Below are 16718 nucleotides of genomic sequence, written 5' to 3'. Positions count from 1 at the left end.
TCCTGGTCTGCATGATCTCTGAGGACTCCAACAAACATCTGTGACCAGAACCCCAGGGGTGGGCTCTCCTGGGAATAGCAACCTGAGAGATGAGACCAAAAGCTAGCATCCTTCTCCTTCCCTGTCTTCCTCCAGAGAGAAGGAGCATACCATTTGTTGAGCCCATGTAGGTGGCCGGGTGCTGGGCACTTTTAGAGTCATACAGCCCTGGCTTCAAGTCCTGGCTCTTCCACTAACCTGTTCTATAGCCTTGGGCAAGTCTCTCCTCTACTGGAACTCAATTTCTCCATCTTTAAAATGGCCACAGAAGGGCAGGTTTCTGGCTGAGGTCATCCCTGGGGCATCTTGGATTCCTCTCCCAAAATGCTGCCCAAGGACATTAGAGGAGGCAGATCTGGCTTAGGGATAGAGACTGAGAACCTCAGAATCACAGATACCAGAGCAAGAAGCCCCCCAGCCAATCCCCATTTCTTTCTTAATCACTCACTCATTCATTTACTCATTCTTTTGATAAATATTTATTAAGGATCTGCTAAGTGCCAGGCCCTGCTCTTGGCAGACATGCTCCTTCCATCTTAGAATTCATGGTCCAAAGAGTCCATCTAGCAGACATTAAACAGGTTTCCTTCCACAGACCTAGAGGCTGTTATCAGTGGAAGGGTAGGATGGGGCCCTCTGTTGGCGTCTCACTCAGGCTGGGGATGGATGTCACATCATAGGCCATCGAAGGTAGGTCAAGGGTCGAGGAGAAAGGGCTTTTGTTTTCAGGTGGGTCAGAGAACTGCACTGTGAAAGACCAGAGGCAAAGCTTCCCAGACACCTTCAGGAAATGTAAAGAAGCTTAGTTGGCCAGGCAGGGACCTCAGGCGAGAGAGGAAGACCAGAGAAGAGGGTGCTGGTGTCAGATCATGTAGGGCCTTGAATGCCAGCCCAATGACCTGTGCTGTTAGCCCAGCATTGGGAGCCACTGGGAAGGCCTTGAGGGGAAAAGTGTTATTTTATAAAGTTCACCGCCCGCTTGTGGGGAGAACCACCAGGATTGTCCAGCTGTAAGAGCTACTTCCCAGACCAGGGTAGGGTGATGATAGTACAGGTGGAGCTGGAAGTCAATAGGTCAGAGACCTATTTGGGTGGTAGAAGGACCTGGGCCCAGCAGTCGTTCAGATATAGTTGAGGGATGAGATGGGGTGAGGGGGTCCCAGATTCCCTCAGTCTGTACAGGTTCAAGAGCTTGCAGCATGTCAGGATGGCCCCTGGTTTTTGAATGGGCAGCTGGGTGTCAGGAGTCACAAGGGACAGATCTGAGAGTGATGAGTTCAGTTTAGGGCCAGCTGAGCTGGAGGCCGTGTGACATCCAAGTGGAGATGTCCAGAAGACAGCTTGCCATCTGTGGAGTCAGGGCTCAGCAGAGAGATAAAGACGCAGGTGGGCTGTGCTAAATGGGAGAGCAGAGGAGCCTGCCAAACCCCTGAACCTCCCACATGAGTGATGGGCAGAGGCTGAGAGATGGAGAAGAGGCAGCCAGAGGAGTGGGAGGACACCAGGATCAGCGGTGTCCAAGAAGACAAAGAAGGGAGCTTGCTGAGGAGGAAGGTGTGGTCCACGGCAGGAATGGCACTGAGAGGTCCAGAGAGATAGGACAGGAATGTGACCATAGGCGATGGCCACAGGAAGGCCCTGGGTGACCGCACACAGGCAGGCCATGTCAGTAGAGTGGCAAAGCCATGCCGGCTCTGGAAGTGGAGGAGAGTGGTCTGGGAGAAGGTGTCCTCCCAGCTCCCCTTCTATTGGGAATAGCAGGAGGGCTGTGTCAAAGCTGGTACCAGTCTGCGGGGCCACAGAGGAAAATGTGGCCCCTCCCTGCTTTGGAGGAGCAGATAGGCATGCTGAGGGAAGGCCTCACATGCCCAGTGGACAGAACCTGGAGGCTGAATCTTGGCTGGGGACTCGGGGACTGCCACCAGCTGGAGTGGTGGGGGTGGGCGACAGCCTAGGATGAGTCCCAGACCACGTGGCCTTGGCGCTAGGCCTTGAAGAGGGTGGAAGCTGGACCACTGCCAAGGGCTGGGGGAGTGGCTGCAAGGACCTACAAAGACTTCTCAGGGAATCTGTTCCCTCATCCCTTGGGCTGCTGCTGCTTCTTACCAGGCACAGGGCAGGGAGAGACTTATGGGAGCTACAGCAATCTGACTAGGGCAGGTGAGGGTACTCAGGGAGTCACAAAGGCTTCCCCAGGGGAAGTGGCATCCAAGCTGAGACTACAGGCACAAGACAGGCCCAGCCAGCCGACGGAAAAGCCCAAGCAGACAAGGGCAAGGGGGCCGGCTTTGTAGATGGAGAGCCATTCCTATGACTGGAGCACAGATTGGGGGTGGCCAGGGACAAGAGAAGAGAAGATCAGAGAACGGGTGAGTGTGATCACCAGGGACATCAAACTTTCTGCATGGAGCTAAAAACATGGATGTCACCCTGAGGCTAGCATGGGCCATGACAGAATGACTATTGGTTTAGAGGGAGGCAACAGGTCAGCCCAGGGGTTAGAGAGAAATCCTGGTGCTGCTGTGCAGGTTGGATGGGCAGCCTGGGGTTAGTGGGTGGCAGAGACGATGCTGATGGCAGAGGGGAGGGGAACAGAGAGAAGTGGAATGTTTCACTTCCAGTGGGATCTTGGAGCAGAAACTCCAGGCCTTGGTGATAGATGTGAGATGTGAAATGAGAGAGGGACATGCCAAGAGTGACATTCAAATTTCTGTCCTGTCCATGGACATATCCTCTCAAGTTCCATATGTGACCAATGATGACATCTTTCACCCACCATTTTCCGCTGGCCCCAGCTCAGTGACAAGGCCACATGCTGTTTATTCAACTTGTTGAATATTTTATTTTTATTTATTTATTCTTTTTTAAAGATTTTATTTATTCGAGAGAGAGAGAACAAGACAGAGAGAGTAGGGTGGGGTGGGCAGGGAGGAGCAGAGGGAGAGGGACTCCCCACTGAGCAGGGAGCCCAAGGACCCTGGGATCATGACCTGAAACACAAACAGACATTTAACCAACTGAGCCAGCCAGGTGCCCCTGAATATTTTGTTGAGGGTAGATGTCTGGAGAGAGGTCCGGACCAGAATGATGGGTCAGGGGTCATTGGCAAATGGCACAGCCCAGGCCTCCTCAGGAGGGACTATGGGTGTCCTGGGAGAAGGAGCTGAGGGAGGAGCAGATTGTAGGAGAACAGAGGCGCTCCTAGAACTCAGGCAGAGGGGCAGGTGTTTCCAGCCGGGGTGGCCTACAGTGTGGCCAAGGGCTGCAGAGAGTGCAGAGTGTGCTGGAGAGGCAGTCAGGGCCCAGGCCGCAGAGGACTGAGGTGCCCAACATCCCCTGCAGGTGCTGGCAGCCACAGGCAAGCCTGGAGCTGGGAAGAGCCACAACAGGAGGGGGTGGCAGGGCAGGGGCCAAAAAGGAGGCTGTGCCCGGCCCGGGGTCCTCCCAACGGTCAGGGCTGGCCGGGGCTGCCTCTGGCCCATGGAGTGTCCTGGAGCCCTGAGCGCACTCTCGCCCCACCCCACAGGCATCATCGATAGCACACACACCGAGCAGCGGCAGGTGGTGGCCGTGACGGGGGATGGCACCAACGATGGGCCTGCGCTCAAGAAGGCTGACGTGGGCTTTGCCATGGTAGGGGCAGCTCGCATTGGGCCCCAGGGTGGGGCCTGGCAGGAGCTCATGAGCAGGGGGTATGGACAACACAGCCTCAAGCTGTCTGTGCAGGACACCCGGTGCACACTCAGCTCACCCACCATCCACCTCATGGGCCCAGGGCTCTCAAGCCTCAGCCTGGCCCCTGGGGTCCCCCTGGAAGGGTGGAAGGGGGCTTCCTGCAATGATGGGGGTGGGGGGAGCTAAGGGGAGGGTAGGCCAGGTAACAACTTCCCAAAGGCAGAGAGCTGGCCTCAGGGGCCTGGGTCTAGGGGGTGGGGAACATGCACACACACACCATGTGGTCTGGCCGTGCTGGGCAGTTGGGAGTATGCATGTGGGGGTTTGTATAGGACTGAGAATGTGTAGGGGATGAGGACAGTGTTGCTTGAGCTGCTCACCCCCCAGCCGTCCCTCACAGGCTCCTATTCCTGTCCCCACAGGGCATTGCAGGCACGGACGTGGCCAAGGAGGCCTCAGACATCATCCTAACAGATGACAACTTCAGCAGCATTGTCAAGGCAGTGATGTGGGGCCGCAATGTCTATGACAGCATCTCTAAATTCCTACAGTTCCAGCTGACGGTCAACGTGGTGGCTGTGATCGTGGCCTTCACCGGCGCCTGCATCACGCAGGTGGGTCCTCGCGGGGAGGAGAGTGCAGGTGGACAGGGCTGGGCATACCAAAGCATGGGGGAGGCCTTGCCAAGGGCCAGGACTTGCATCACAGACCACAGGTGCAGGCAACAGCCTGAGGAAATGAGGCTCAGTCAGGCGGGAGGCTGGCTCAAGGTCATCTAGCGAACAAGAGATGTCAAGCCTCACCCCCATGTCTGTCTCGTCCAGTCACAGCCCTGGTCCTTGCTGCAGGAGGCAGAAGAGGTCATCCTCAAAGGAAGGCAGAGGCCCCAAAGGCCCAGAGGGAGGCAGAGGCAGGGCAGGGCCCAAGGGGGTTTGGGCAACCCACTGGGGGCAAGGAGCCAGCAGAGCCCTGGGGGCCTCAGTTCTGGCAGGAGAGGCCTATTTGCCTGGGGCCCTAAGGCCAGGTTAGGGCTCTTTGTCACTGGGAGAGGCAGTTGTCTGTCAGGATCACCATCTGGCCATGAGCAGCCCCATCCCAAGCTCAGGGGAAGCCAGCCAGCAGGCCTGCATGTCTTCAGCCTCGCTCCTTCCTCACCTGGCCCCATAAGGTGAGAGCTATAATGATCCCCATTTTACAGAAGCAGAAACCAAGGCTGAGGATGGACCAGCCAGGAACCTGCCATTGTTCCTGCTGCAGCCTCCTGTCTTCTCCTAGGGGCTGACCAGCCCGGCCTGGAGAGGAAAGGGCCAGTATTTCAAGGCCTCCTGGCAATCACACGGGTAGACAAGCTCCTGCCCACAGAGAGGAGCCCCCAGAGGCCCAGAAGGCAGCACTGCCCCAAAGAACTCTGTGGCCTTAGGAATGCTGCTCCCTTCGCTGCGTTCTGAGCCCCTGGGTGCATGTGGCAGCACCCAGTGCCCTATCCTAGAGTCAGAGCCGGGAGGTGGCTGGTGGGTCCCTTCTACTGTCAGGGCCCTCTCCTGGTCTATGGGTGACAGACGCCCTCTAGTGGTACTTGGGGAAGCCTTCCACAGCACAGCAGCTCCTGCAGGCTTCTCAGGGACCCACTGATGCCCTTGGGGAAACAGGTTCAAGGAGAACTATCAGTTTGCCTAAGGCCTGAAGTTGAGCTTGTGGCAGGGCCATGTAGGCATTGGTGGGGCCATGGGAGGCTCTGACCCCAAAGCACATGTAAACAGAGAAGGTGGGTGAGCAGGAAAAAGCCTCAGGATGAGGGAACGTGGCTGCTCCAGGGCATAGATAGGAGAGGTGGCCTGCAGGAAGGGCTCTGATGAATCCAGGAAGTGAGTGAGTGGATGGGGTGTGGTCAGAGTGGGTCTCGGGGGCTGCACTGAGAAACGATCCAGGGGTGAAGAACCGTTTAGGTTTAGGCGATTAGTTTTCCAGGGTCTGTGGGCTTCCTGCAGGAGGTGTTCCACAGCAGATGAGGCTAAAAGAACTGAGGGAGAGGAGGTATGGGCTGGAGAGAGGGTGATGCTAGGGAGAGGTAGGCACCAAAAGCCAGGGGGATAGGTGTGGTGAAGAAAGTAGGGCTGAGGAAGGGGCCACAGGGGCAGAGATTTAAAAGATGAGGCAAGAGGAGCCCTGAGGGAGGAGAAGAGGAAATGGCCAGAGCCCTGGGGCAGGCAGGCCACGAGAGTGGGGTCTAGTGCCAGGAGGAGATAGTGGCCGCACAAGGCAGTAAGGTCGGTGAGAGGAAGCTGGAAAAATGCGTCTCTCGATTGGCAACAAGGAAGATGCTGGGGACCTTGGAGGAAGGAATTTGGGGGGCATGGAAAGGCCAAAGTCTGGCTGCCAAGGACAAGGTCCTTGGGGTGCGACAGTAGAGGGGACAGTTCCTCGAGGCAGTGTACCCCATGTGATATGGTTGTATACAGAGCGGTATGACTCTGTGATCCCAGTCGCAGCCAGAGAAAGGCATGGAAGGATCCACACCAGAATGTGGACGGCGGCCACCAGTCGTGACAAGGTCATTGACGAGCTTTAGCTCCTTCTGCTCTTCCCTACTTGCCCAAGTTTTCTACCATAGGAAGTTTGTTATTTCTGGAACAATAGATGCACACAATAATTGCCTAAGGTAAAGTGGGATGACGAGGTAAAAAGGTGGTAGTGACAAGGGGCAGGAGCTGTGGGCACTGTTGTGGGACAGCAGAGACCAGAGCCATTGATAGTTGAGGGGAAAGCAGCAGTGGGAGACTGAGGAGATAGGATCTGTGTCAGAGACAGGGGAGATCTCAGCCTTAGCCAGGAGAGGTGTGTCCACGGAGGCCAAAGGAGAGGAGGGCACATGCTAGGGAAGCAGGCAAATTTACCAGAAGGCAGGGAGCTGCTGACCATCGTGCCTGGAAGACTCAATTTTCTCCTTGCGGGAGAACATGGGTGGGCAGGTCTAGGCTGTGCTCCAGGGAAGGGAAGGCCTGGCAAACTTGTGGGGTGCTCGCTCAGGAGCCCGGTGGGCAGGCCGGCTGAGGGCAGACCCCCTGGGCAGAGCCGGCTCAAGACCAGCAGGAAGCTGCCGAGACCCACACCCGGCACTTCGTAGCAGCAGCAGCAGCGGGCCGGCCTCCCCGGTGACAGCCTTCCCCGCCGCTGCTGTCTCCAGGACTCCCCCCTGAAGGCCGTGCAGATGCTCTGGGTAAACCTCATCATGGACACGTTCGCCTCGCTGGCACTGGCCACGGAGCCGCCCACCGAGACCCTGCTTCTGAGGAAGCCATATGGCCGCAACAAGCCCCTCATCTCACGGACCATGATGAAGAACATCCTGGGCCACGCCGTCTACCAGCTGACCCTCATCTTCACCCTGCTGTTTGTTGGTGAGTCCCCCACCGGCCCACCTGGGACACCCTGGCCATCCCCAGGCTTCTGGATTCACATCCACCCTCTTGTCTGCCAGTGAAGGAACAGGGGACTCAGGGAGGTGAAGTTAATTGCTCAAGGTCACATAGCAGGTCTGGCCCCTTCTCTGACCCATTCCTGCACTTCATCCGTGCCTCATGCGGGCTTCCTCTGAGATTTCGCTGGGGAGAGGCCGAACACCTGCCTAGCCACCAACTATTTCCACAGCATTTTCCATTAGGCTGCTTCATTTAGGTCTTGCACACACTCAGTGGGGCAGCCCCCTGGTCCCCACCATACATTACAGTGAGTGCCCTGAGGCACACAGAGGTGAGGGGACCTGCCTGCAGGGTTCAGCCGAATTGAGGAGCCTGGGTAGAGACCAGGCCTGTTTTCCTTGGGTGAGTTATGGAGAAGCCCAGAGTGGGGAAGGGGCTGGCCCATAGCCACACAGTGAGTCAGGGCCAGCTGGGAGTCCTCAGCCTGGGCAGGGCCCTATCACGTGAGGTGTGTGGCTTTCAATGCCACTGAGCATCTTCCCTCAAAGTCCAGAGTACAGATGTGGGTAGGGCATGGATCCTATTCCTCAAAGGGCAGTCTTCTTGTGTAAATTTTGAAGGTGGTGTGTTGTCAGGACTACTGCATAGATTATCTTTAGAGTCTTTGAAGAAGCCATGTGAATGAAGAAAGAAGACTTCCAGGAAGGGTCAGGAAAGGGGGGGTAGAAGTTCCTAGTTTACTTGCTGGCTTCCCCCCTTGAGCACCTACTCTCAGTGGTCTTGGACTCAGCTAGACACCTCACACTAAGAAAACCCCACAAGCCCTCCTGGCACCAGATTACACAGCTTTGCAAAGAGATGTAGAATGGCATCAAGGCCTGTCATCAGTGGGTGCCCGCACAGCAGCCCAGGGGGCTACTCTCCCCCCACCATGTGGCAACTCAGGTACAAGGGAATGAGGCCACATGGGTGGAGCCAGCCTGGCCTAAAAGCCCCAACCTCCACATAGCAATCAATATTTCTTGTAAGATCTCCTGGAGCTTCCAGAGGTCTCAGCAAGGGACACAGTCAGCTACAAGCCTTACTTTTTTTTAAAAGATTTTATTTATTCATCTGAGACAGAGCAATGCAGAGAGAGAGGAAGCATGAGCAGGGGGTAGGCAGAGGGAGAGGGAGAAGCAGACTTCCCGTTGAGCCGGAAGCCCAAAGCAGGGCTTGAACCCAGGACCCTGGAATCATGACCTGAGCCAAAGGCAGGTGCTCAACCATCTAAGCCACCCAGGTGCCCCAAGAAACCCCGCTTTCAGGGGAGCCCAAGGTCATGATTTCCCATGAGGGATTCCCAGTTCACACCCAGTCCCCACAGTCCAGATGAGTTTGCCAAGTGGAGGTCACTATCTATAAGCAGTGTCAGCTGACAATACAGCTTACATTCCACTTCGATCAGATTTCCACGGAAGAGTGGAATAAAGTTCACCAAGGTCTTTCTCCCTAGAGAAGAAAGGGTCTTGTCATCCCTCCACTCACACTCAGGACTCCCCCACAGTGCAAGCCCACCCTGCCCCCTGATATCCAGAGCACCGCCTCTGTCTCTGCATGACCCACCTGACTGCGCAGAAGAGGCCCCTGCGCAGGGCCCCACGTCTCCCCTAGCCGAGCCCCTCAGCCCCGCTCCCGCCCTCTCGGCTTGGCAGGCGAGAAGATGTTCCAGATCGACAGTGGGAGGAACGCGCCCTTGCACTCGCCACCCTCGGAGCACTACACCATCATCTTCAACACCTTCGTCATGATGCAGCTCTTTAACGAGATCAATGCCCGCAAGATCCACGGCGAGCGCAATGTCTTTGATGGCATCTTCCGGAACCCTATTTTCTGTACCATCGTGCTGGGCACCTTTGCCATCCAGGTAGCCAGGTCCCCACCCTAACCTGGGCCAGGGTGGGCAGTGGGCCACTAGAGTCCCTTGGCAGTGCCCTGAGAGCCCAGACCCCTGAGTTGGCTCCTGACTCTCTCTGTGTCTCTGTCTTTCTCCCTCTCTGTCTCTGTCTCTCTGTCTCTCTGTCTCTCTCTCTCTCCCTGTTCTCCCCTTTCACCTCCAGATAGTGATCGTGCAGTTTGGGGGGAAGCCATTCAGCTGCTCTCCACTGCAGCTGGACCAGTGGATGTGGTGCATATTCATCGGGTTAGGAGAGCTCGTTTGGGGCCAGGTAAGTGCCAAGTGGGTTGGAGGAGGTGCCCCTCGGCCGAGGAAGAGAAAGAGCATCAGACAGGGAACCGGGGAGTCCCAGGAATGGGTCCTGGATCTGCCATAGATGCACTGTCTGGCCCTACGCGAGGCTCTCCCCATCTCTGAGCATCTGAGCAGTGGGGGCTGGCTCAGGTCCCAGATACTGGTCCTTTGGGTACCACCACTGTGATTTTTGCCTTATATCCATATACCGTTGATCCTGTGATTTGTTTGATATTTTCTTTCAATCAAATCAGTTTTTTTCATTGAAATTCATGCAACTTTATATTATTAACATGATTAGAAAATTAATATCATTTGTCATAAACAGAAGCTAACAAAAAATAATAATGTAATGAGAACAATGTTATTAAACTCTAACTAGATGCCATGGCCTGCCAAGGCTCAGAGCTTGAAGCCAGCTTGTTGTTTAAGAGGATAATTAGTAAGTGGTCTGACACCAAGCAGAGACTCCCTTAGAGAGCTCTGAGGAAATGTAGGAGCAATGAGCTCTGGCTTGTCTCAGAGCTGTTCGATGCTGTGTCCGAGATCCTCCCCGGCTCTGGGGAACCATGGGCTGGATGCTCGGGAGGGGCCCTTCCAGCTGTGACCCAGAACCTTCTCACACCGGCTCCCTTCCCTACTTTTGCCCAAGTCCTCGGCATGTGTGCACATGCGCATGTGTGCATATGCACGTACATACACACACACACACACACACACACACACACAAACACGCACACACCCCTTCTCGGCACTCATTGCTTGCAGCCTGACCAGGATGCAGTTCTTGTGAGAAATACCTGGAGCCCGATCTGGACCAAAGGGGCTTTATTCCCAAGATGCTCCATTGTCCAGGTCATAGGGGCCCCAACTGGCCTGAGACATTGTTCTTGCCTTCAAGCTATTCCAGGCTGGAGTGGGAAGCTGCAGGAGCAGAAATTAATTAGAAGATAAAGAAGAAAATTTAGTTTCACTCAAAAAGTCCTTGTTTAAACTTTGGAGCTTCTTTGGAAAGTTGATAAACTAGATTTGCCTCAGCAACTCTATTCCCCGGGTACCCCCAGAGCCAGGCCATCTTTATCCTCAGGGAGCTCTTGGCATCTGGGAGAGCAGGATCTGAATGTCTGGGGACTATGCCAGTGGGCAATGCTGACACCTCCAGGGGAACCTGTGAGGCTGTGACCAGGTCAGCCCCCATCTAGTCCCTACATGATATGAAAGGGGCCTCTGATCTGTGCCACCTCAGCCTCCCCATAGGGCCTGCCTCTCATGCCTCAGCCCTGTGGACAAGCCCTTTGGAGGATGATTAAGAATAAAAGCAGATCCTCTTCTCATACTGCCTCTGCTTTCTGGGAGGGCAAGCATTCCCAGAGTCCCAGGACAGGCTGTCCCCAGGGTATCCATGCCCTGAGCCCTGAGCCCCTGCTGCCTGCACTCGGGTACCAGAGGACCCAGAGATCGGAAGGAATGAGTACAGGGACCTGTGGGCCAGCCATGGGTCAGGCTCATGCACGGCAACTTAGACACACCATCTTGCTTAATCCTCAAACTCGGAGAATTGTCCCCAGCTTTACAGATGGGAAAACCAGAGCTCAGGGAAGTTAAATGACTTACCCACGGTCACATGACCTGTAAGGTCTGGAGTATTCAAAGTCACACCTGTCCAACTCCTAAAGGCCAAGATTTTCCACTGTGTCCCCCGACTCTGGATGAGTGTGTGAATTAAAAAGCAAATCAATAAGAAATTATAAAAGATGGAGTTGAGGAACAGGTAAGATGAGTTAAGCAGCATGCTGAGTGTAACTAGGTAAGTGGAGGGGAAGGGAGGGGGTGGGGTGGCAGGGTGGGAAGGAGGCCACCTGAGGGACAGCCCCCATCACCCTGATGCTGGACCCCCTGCAGGTCATCGCTACCATCCCGACCAGCAGGCTCAAGTTCCTCAAGGAGGCAGGCAGGCTCACGCAGAAGGAGGAGATCCCAGAGGAGGAGCTCAATGAAGACGTGGAGGAGATAGACCACGCTGAGAGGGAGCTGCGGCGAGGCCAGATCCTGTGGTTCCGAGGCCTGAATCGAATCCAGACTCAGGTATAGGAGGCTCCCGGGGCTGGGCCCCACCTAGCCGGGGTGGGTGGGTGACAGAGATGGGCGTGCTCCATGCCACCCACAGGCCCACAGAGATGGGGCTCCAGCCCTGCTCTCACCACCTCACCAGCCTTTGGTACACCCATGCTCCCCACACACACACCCACATGGCTGCTAAAAAAGCTGTGGCCTTCTCAGGAACCTCCCATCTCACCCCTCAGACCAGCAAGGGGTCAGACTGGGGGTCACACACATCATGGGTTTCCAAGGGGGGGATGCCTCGAAGTGGGGAGGGGGCCTGAGTGCTGAGGTGAGTGTGGGGCTCCGGTCTGGGTTGCAGGGCAGCCACCAAGAGGGGCAGTGCAGGGCTGGACACTAGTCCATGTGAGCCCAGGGCCAGCCCCAGATCCTCCCTGGCCTAGGGGTCAGCCTGTGAGGTCCGAGCATGCCTACACACATGTACGTGTCCTCCACAGGGCTTCCAGATACTGCCCTCCAGCCTCCGCCGAGGCATCAAGGCCACTCTGGGAGGAAAAGTTTGGTTTTCCCCATGCATACACAGACCCAAACATGCACACAAAGGGTACATACATGCCAAGCACATGCATGGGATGGGTTTCTTCCCCTGGACAGAGACACGTGCCACATCCATGTGGCCCCCACGCAGAGGCCGCACGCTCTCACACAGCCCTCTGCCCAGGCTGGAGTTATAGGTCACACTGTACGTTCACAGCCCTGTGGGAGGAAGGGCACAGGGGACCAGGAAACTAAGAGAGGGCGGGGTGGGTCTCATGCCCAGACTGCCGGGAAGAGCCATCTGGGAAGTTCACGGCTGCCCCCATCACCCTGCCAGGCCTAGCACCCCACTCTAACAAAGAGTAAATCACCTGGGCTGCTTCACATCCCACAGGGCACTCCTGAACATCCTCTCATTGGCCTTCACAGCACCCCCCCCTCCAGCTTTAGGGGTGACCGAGGTTTAGGAGCCAACCCTCTTGGAGAGCTGGGGTGGGGAGCGGGGCAGGTGTCAGAGTCAGAGGCCCCCCCTTCCCTCCTGACACAGCCTGGGTTCTCCTCCACGACAAGGACCCAGCTTGCAGCCCTCTTAGCCAGCCCTCCCCAGGGCTCTGGGGCCCACAGAGGGGCCTGGCGCCGAGCAGACGTCTTTCAGAGCCTTTGAGTGTGTCTGGTAGTCTTTGTTTGATTTAAGTCACGTCATCGTCGTCACCGTGGCTGCGGCTGTGCTCGTGGCATTGCGCCTGTCAGTCGTGTAGCTGTGTGTCCGTTCTTCTCGCAACTTGTCTCGTTCTCTCCTCCGTTGCAGATTGAAGTAGTCAATACTTTCAAGAGCGGGGCCTCCTTTCAGGGGGCCCTGCGGAGACAGTCCTCCGTCACCAGCCAGAGCCAGGACGTAGCCAATCTCTCTAGCCCTAGTCGCGTGTCGTTGTCCAATGCTCTTTCCTCTCCGACCAGCCTTCCTCCTGCTGCAGCTGGGCGTGAGTGTGAATCCTTACTGCCTCGGGCGCCACCGACGCCAGTGCTGGGCGGGCAGGGGCCGGGGCACCAAGGACATGGGGCGGGGGGGCGAAGGGCCACAGCCATCGAGGAGGGACCCTGTTGGTCAGGAGAGTATAGCCAGTCACGGGGTGGCCATCACTTGGTGGGCCAGGGTTGGCTGGGGTCAGGGTCGGGATTTTACCACTTGGCCGGGGGGTCGTGAAGGTCTCATGTGGCCAAAAAGGCTTGGGTGAGTCAAAGGATCGGCTTCTGGCCAGGGAGTTCCCAGTGATCGAATGCTCCAGCCCCCCACTGGGTCACAGCGGCTGAGGGGGAGCAGTCAGCCAGCACAGCAAGGAGGAGACCCAATTAGTCTAGGGTTCCACTCCATCAGGAAGAGCCTGGCCCACCAGGGCAAGCTCAGAGTTGGCTGGGAGGGCAGAGTCTTACAGTCAGTTAGGTGAAGGGTTACCAAGAGTTAAGGCCATCAGGGGTCACAGTTAATCACAGTGGGGTCCAGCCAAGAGAGGGGCATTATTGTTCAGAGGTCCCAGTCCGTGAGGGTCCCAGGCCACCAAGGAGATCACAGCCTAGAGGCCCCAGCCCCATTAGTTCAGAACCCTTTGCCTTCTTCCCTTGTACATCTGATGGCACCAGCTGCCTTACACACACTCCTTTTCCCTGCACGCTGAAGGTCTGACCCCTTCCAGAAAGGCCAGGGCTCTTGACCCATTCAGCTTGACCTCAGGCAGAAAACGGTGAACCATGCTTCACATCTTGGCTGGGTGCCAGCAGGCCCTGAGGGATCTAGTCTAACCCATGGTTTCCTGTCCTTCTTCATCTGGAGGATAGCCAGGGACTCTGGCCTCCTCCATCTTCTCCCTCCTGCCAAGCTCACCTCCTCATGCCATGATTTCTGACTTGGATCTCTCGTCCCTGGCCTACCTAGATCTTTCTGAATCCCTCCATGCCTTCTGGCCCCAGCAGGAATAACCTGCCTCCCTGAACTTGTCTCCAGTCAGCCCCTCCCAAACTATAGGGGAACCCCTAGTTCTGGTCTCAGATTCCCACAATGTGTCTGTTTCAGTCCTTCGGCTTTGGAAGGATTTGATGAGGGATAGGCTCAGGGCTTCACCTCTCCATATCTTATAAAGTGCCTGTACCCCCATCCAAACACAGTACACTCCACACACACATCCCCTACCACTGAGCAGGAGAGGACCGGCATGCCGGGTGGGAACTGGGCTATCTGAGCCCTTGGGCAGGAGACACCAGCCACAGAGAGCCTGTTGATGGCATATGCTCATATCCCATAACTGTTCAGTGGATACAGCCCTGCCAGGTAGGCAGGATAACAGGGAGGATGCAGAAAGGGAAGAAAAGCCCTTCTGTGTTCATTCATTAGCACAAAAACCCAGCAATGGGGAGGCCAGACAAGCCAAGGTGAAATGGAGACCTAGTTGAGCAGATGGTGTCCAAGTCATGTCTCCATGCCTGTCATTGCCAGACTTTCTCAAGGCAGGAAACACATTGGTCCCATCCTCCTCCCCCTTACAGCAGAGAGCCTCACCGGCTGACCTACTCCTGCATCCACTTAGCTCTGGCCTTGCTCAGCACCACCACCTGTCTTGAAGTGTTCCAGGCTAGGGGTGCCTGGCTAGCTCAGTTGGTAGAGCATATAATTCTTGATCCTGGTTCGAGCATAAAGATCATTTTTAAAAACATGATGGGGGCGGTCCAGTCTGGAATGCCACTGGGGAAAGAATCCATTTCTTTTGGCTCTTGCCATCCCTCTTGTTGACTGCCACATCCCTCTGGCTGTGTCTGACCTCTTTTGAGGTATGGTGCTCCACACTGGCCACAGCCAGAGCCCACCTGGGATTTCTGGGCACTCATGCAACCTTTGGAAGCCTTCCCATGGCTTAGCCCCACACCTTAGCTCTCAGCCTAGAGAAAGAGCTCGGTCATCTCAAACCTGGGCAATATCATTCTCACCTTTTTTTCTGTCATTTATAAAACCATTCAATAAGACCAGTCAAGTGATAATCAGTTCTCAACACTCCCCCTTCAGAGAGACACCCATTCCCATCCACCCTCCATTCTTTCCAAGGACCTAGAGGGGCTGGTCAGGCATGACTCCTTCATCCAACTCCCTCATCTTGCCTCCTTAAGCATCTTGTATTCCTATCCTCTACCAGAGAATCCAGACTGTAATTTGGGGTGTCTTGTGGGAACTTGACACCAAGTCAAGACGGCCAGGAGTACTAGTTCAAAATGGGATAGCAACCTCTATAGCTTTAACACACACATTTTGATCAATATAGTCAGAGTGTGAACTCTGAATAAATACCCCTAGTTCCTCCTTCACCTGAATTGTCGCTATAATGACAATACCTCCTCTGGTCTCCAAGGACTCTGAGGGCCCTCTGGTTACCAGGCAGGGTCCCTTCAGGAGTCAAAGGCTATTTTCTCACAGGGAGGTATGATGCCAGTAGTCAGGAGTAAGAGAAGGGGTCCGGCTTGGGTGGCATGGAGAAGTAGGCTGCCTCCTACCTCCTCTGAGCAGCATTTTCTTCCTGGGGATTCTCCAGCACAGGAGCGTAGCCATGTGCATGCTGAGTCCAAAATATCTGGAATCCGTATACCCTAGAATGAGTCAAACCACTGTCCCCTAGGTTGTCAGGAGTTGACCACCAAGGCCAGTGGTGGGGCAGTGTGTACTTGAGGCAGACTTCTGACTCATAACCGTGGGGTGAGGAGCCCCCCTAGCCAATCCCACCCCTGGCACCACTGTGAGATGGAGGCCCCAGGCAGACAGATGCATGTGGTGACATGACAGTCGGGTCAGACTTGCATCCAGAATGTTTGGGAGGGAACTCTGGTCCACTCTCTTTGCTTCCTCTTCTAACTGACTCAAGAATGAGTTTGTTTTTTTCCCCCAGAAACTTAAAGGCATACTCCAAGGCCTTATACTTGAGCCTTACTCAACATTTTCCAAAGTAGGTCCCACATCCTTCACTACGCATATGCCTCACCAAGGAGATAGGAGGGAGGATCTGTCAATATACCCATTGCACTGAGAAAGACACTGAGGCTCAGAGAACTGGGCCGATGTGGCCATGATCACACAAGTAAGTGGCTAGGAGTCTGACTCCAAAGCGCCTCATTATTCCCACCATCCCACGTCACTTTCCAGACAAGCCCATAGCCCTGGGGCCTGCAGAGTTTGAATTTCCATTCCAGAACCAGTGCCCATTCCCACAGTCTCACAAAGCGGAGAGGGGTCAACCCTCTGGAGTCTAGAAGGCCAGGAAAGCTGTTTCTCTGCTTGAATTTGTGCCAGCCTGGCCAGGACTGAGGAGAAGGGCACCTTCCCACTGGTGATCGAGGACAAAATTAGCATTCAGCTCTGTGACCCAAGGCCAAACTGCACTGCAACTCTTGCTCATGCCCCTCAAACTCCAAGCCATTTTTGTATTTAGCAAGTTTATAGCAGGCTCGGTATTGGTCAGTGAAGGTCCTTCTCCTTCAAACCGACCAGGCCGAGAACATCAGACACCTAACCCAGAACCAGCCACTTTCTGGCCACTACCAGACAGGGGGCATCTCCTACTGCCACTTCTCACTTCCCTCATCACATCCGTGATTCTGAGGACTGCTAGGGCAAGGAGTTTGCATCTCTTAAGGGGAGAAATGGAGAAGGAAAGAAAACTGTACCTCTCATTAGCGTTTTGGTAACAAATTTAGCATAATCTTGGGTTGGCGAGATGGCTTGC

The 16718-nt window shown here is 55.3% G+C and overlaps 1 protein-coding gene across 12 annotated transcripts in view; it reads left to right on the top strand.

Moving 5' to 3' along the window:
- ATP2B2 (ATPase plasma membrane Ca2+ transporting 2) overlaps positions 1-16718 on the top strand; it is a 378806-nt gene that overhangs the window by 354008 nt on the left and 8080 nt on the right. For 9 of the 12 annotated variants that reach the window (XM_041761348.1, XM_041761342.1, XM_041761344.1 and 6 more), the window contains 6 exons: positions 3566-3672; positions 4137-4328; positions 6899-7112; positions 8828-9039; positions 9233-9340; positions 11266-11448. In XM_041761348.1, the coding sequence (XP_041617282.1) occupies positions 3566-3672; positions 4137-4328; positions 6899-7112; positions 8828-9039; positions 9233-9340; positions 11266-11448 (1016 nt within the window). Of the gene's footprint in view, positions 1-3565; positions 3673-4136; positions 4329-6898; positions 7113-8827; positions 9040-9232; positions 9341-11265; positions 11449-12769; positions 12946-16718 lie in introns of all 12 variants that reach the window. The other 3 variants (XM_041761352.1, XM_041761351.1, XM_041761353.1) reach the window with 2 other exon arrangements.

Source organism: Vulpes lagopus, chromosome 7, assembly GCF_018345385.1.
Source record: "Vulpes lagopus strain Blue_001 chromosome 7, ASM1834538v1, whole genome shotgun sequence".
Classification (NCBI taxonomy): Eukaryota; Metazoa; Chordata; class Mammalia; order Carnivora; family Canidae; genus Vulpes; species Vulpes lagopus.
This window is presented reverse-complemented; position numbering and strand designations above follow the sequence as displayed.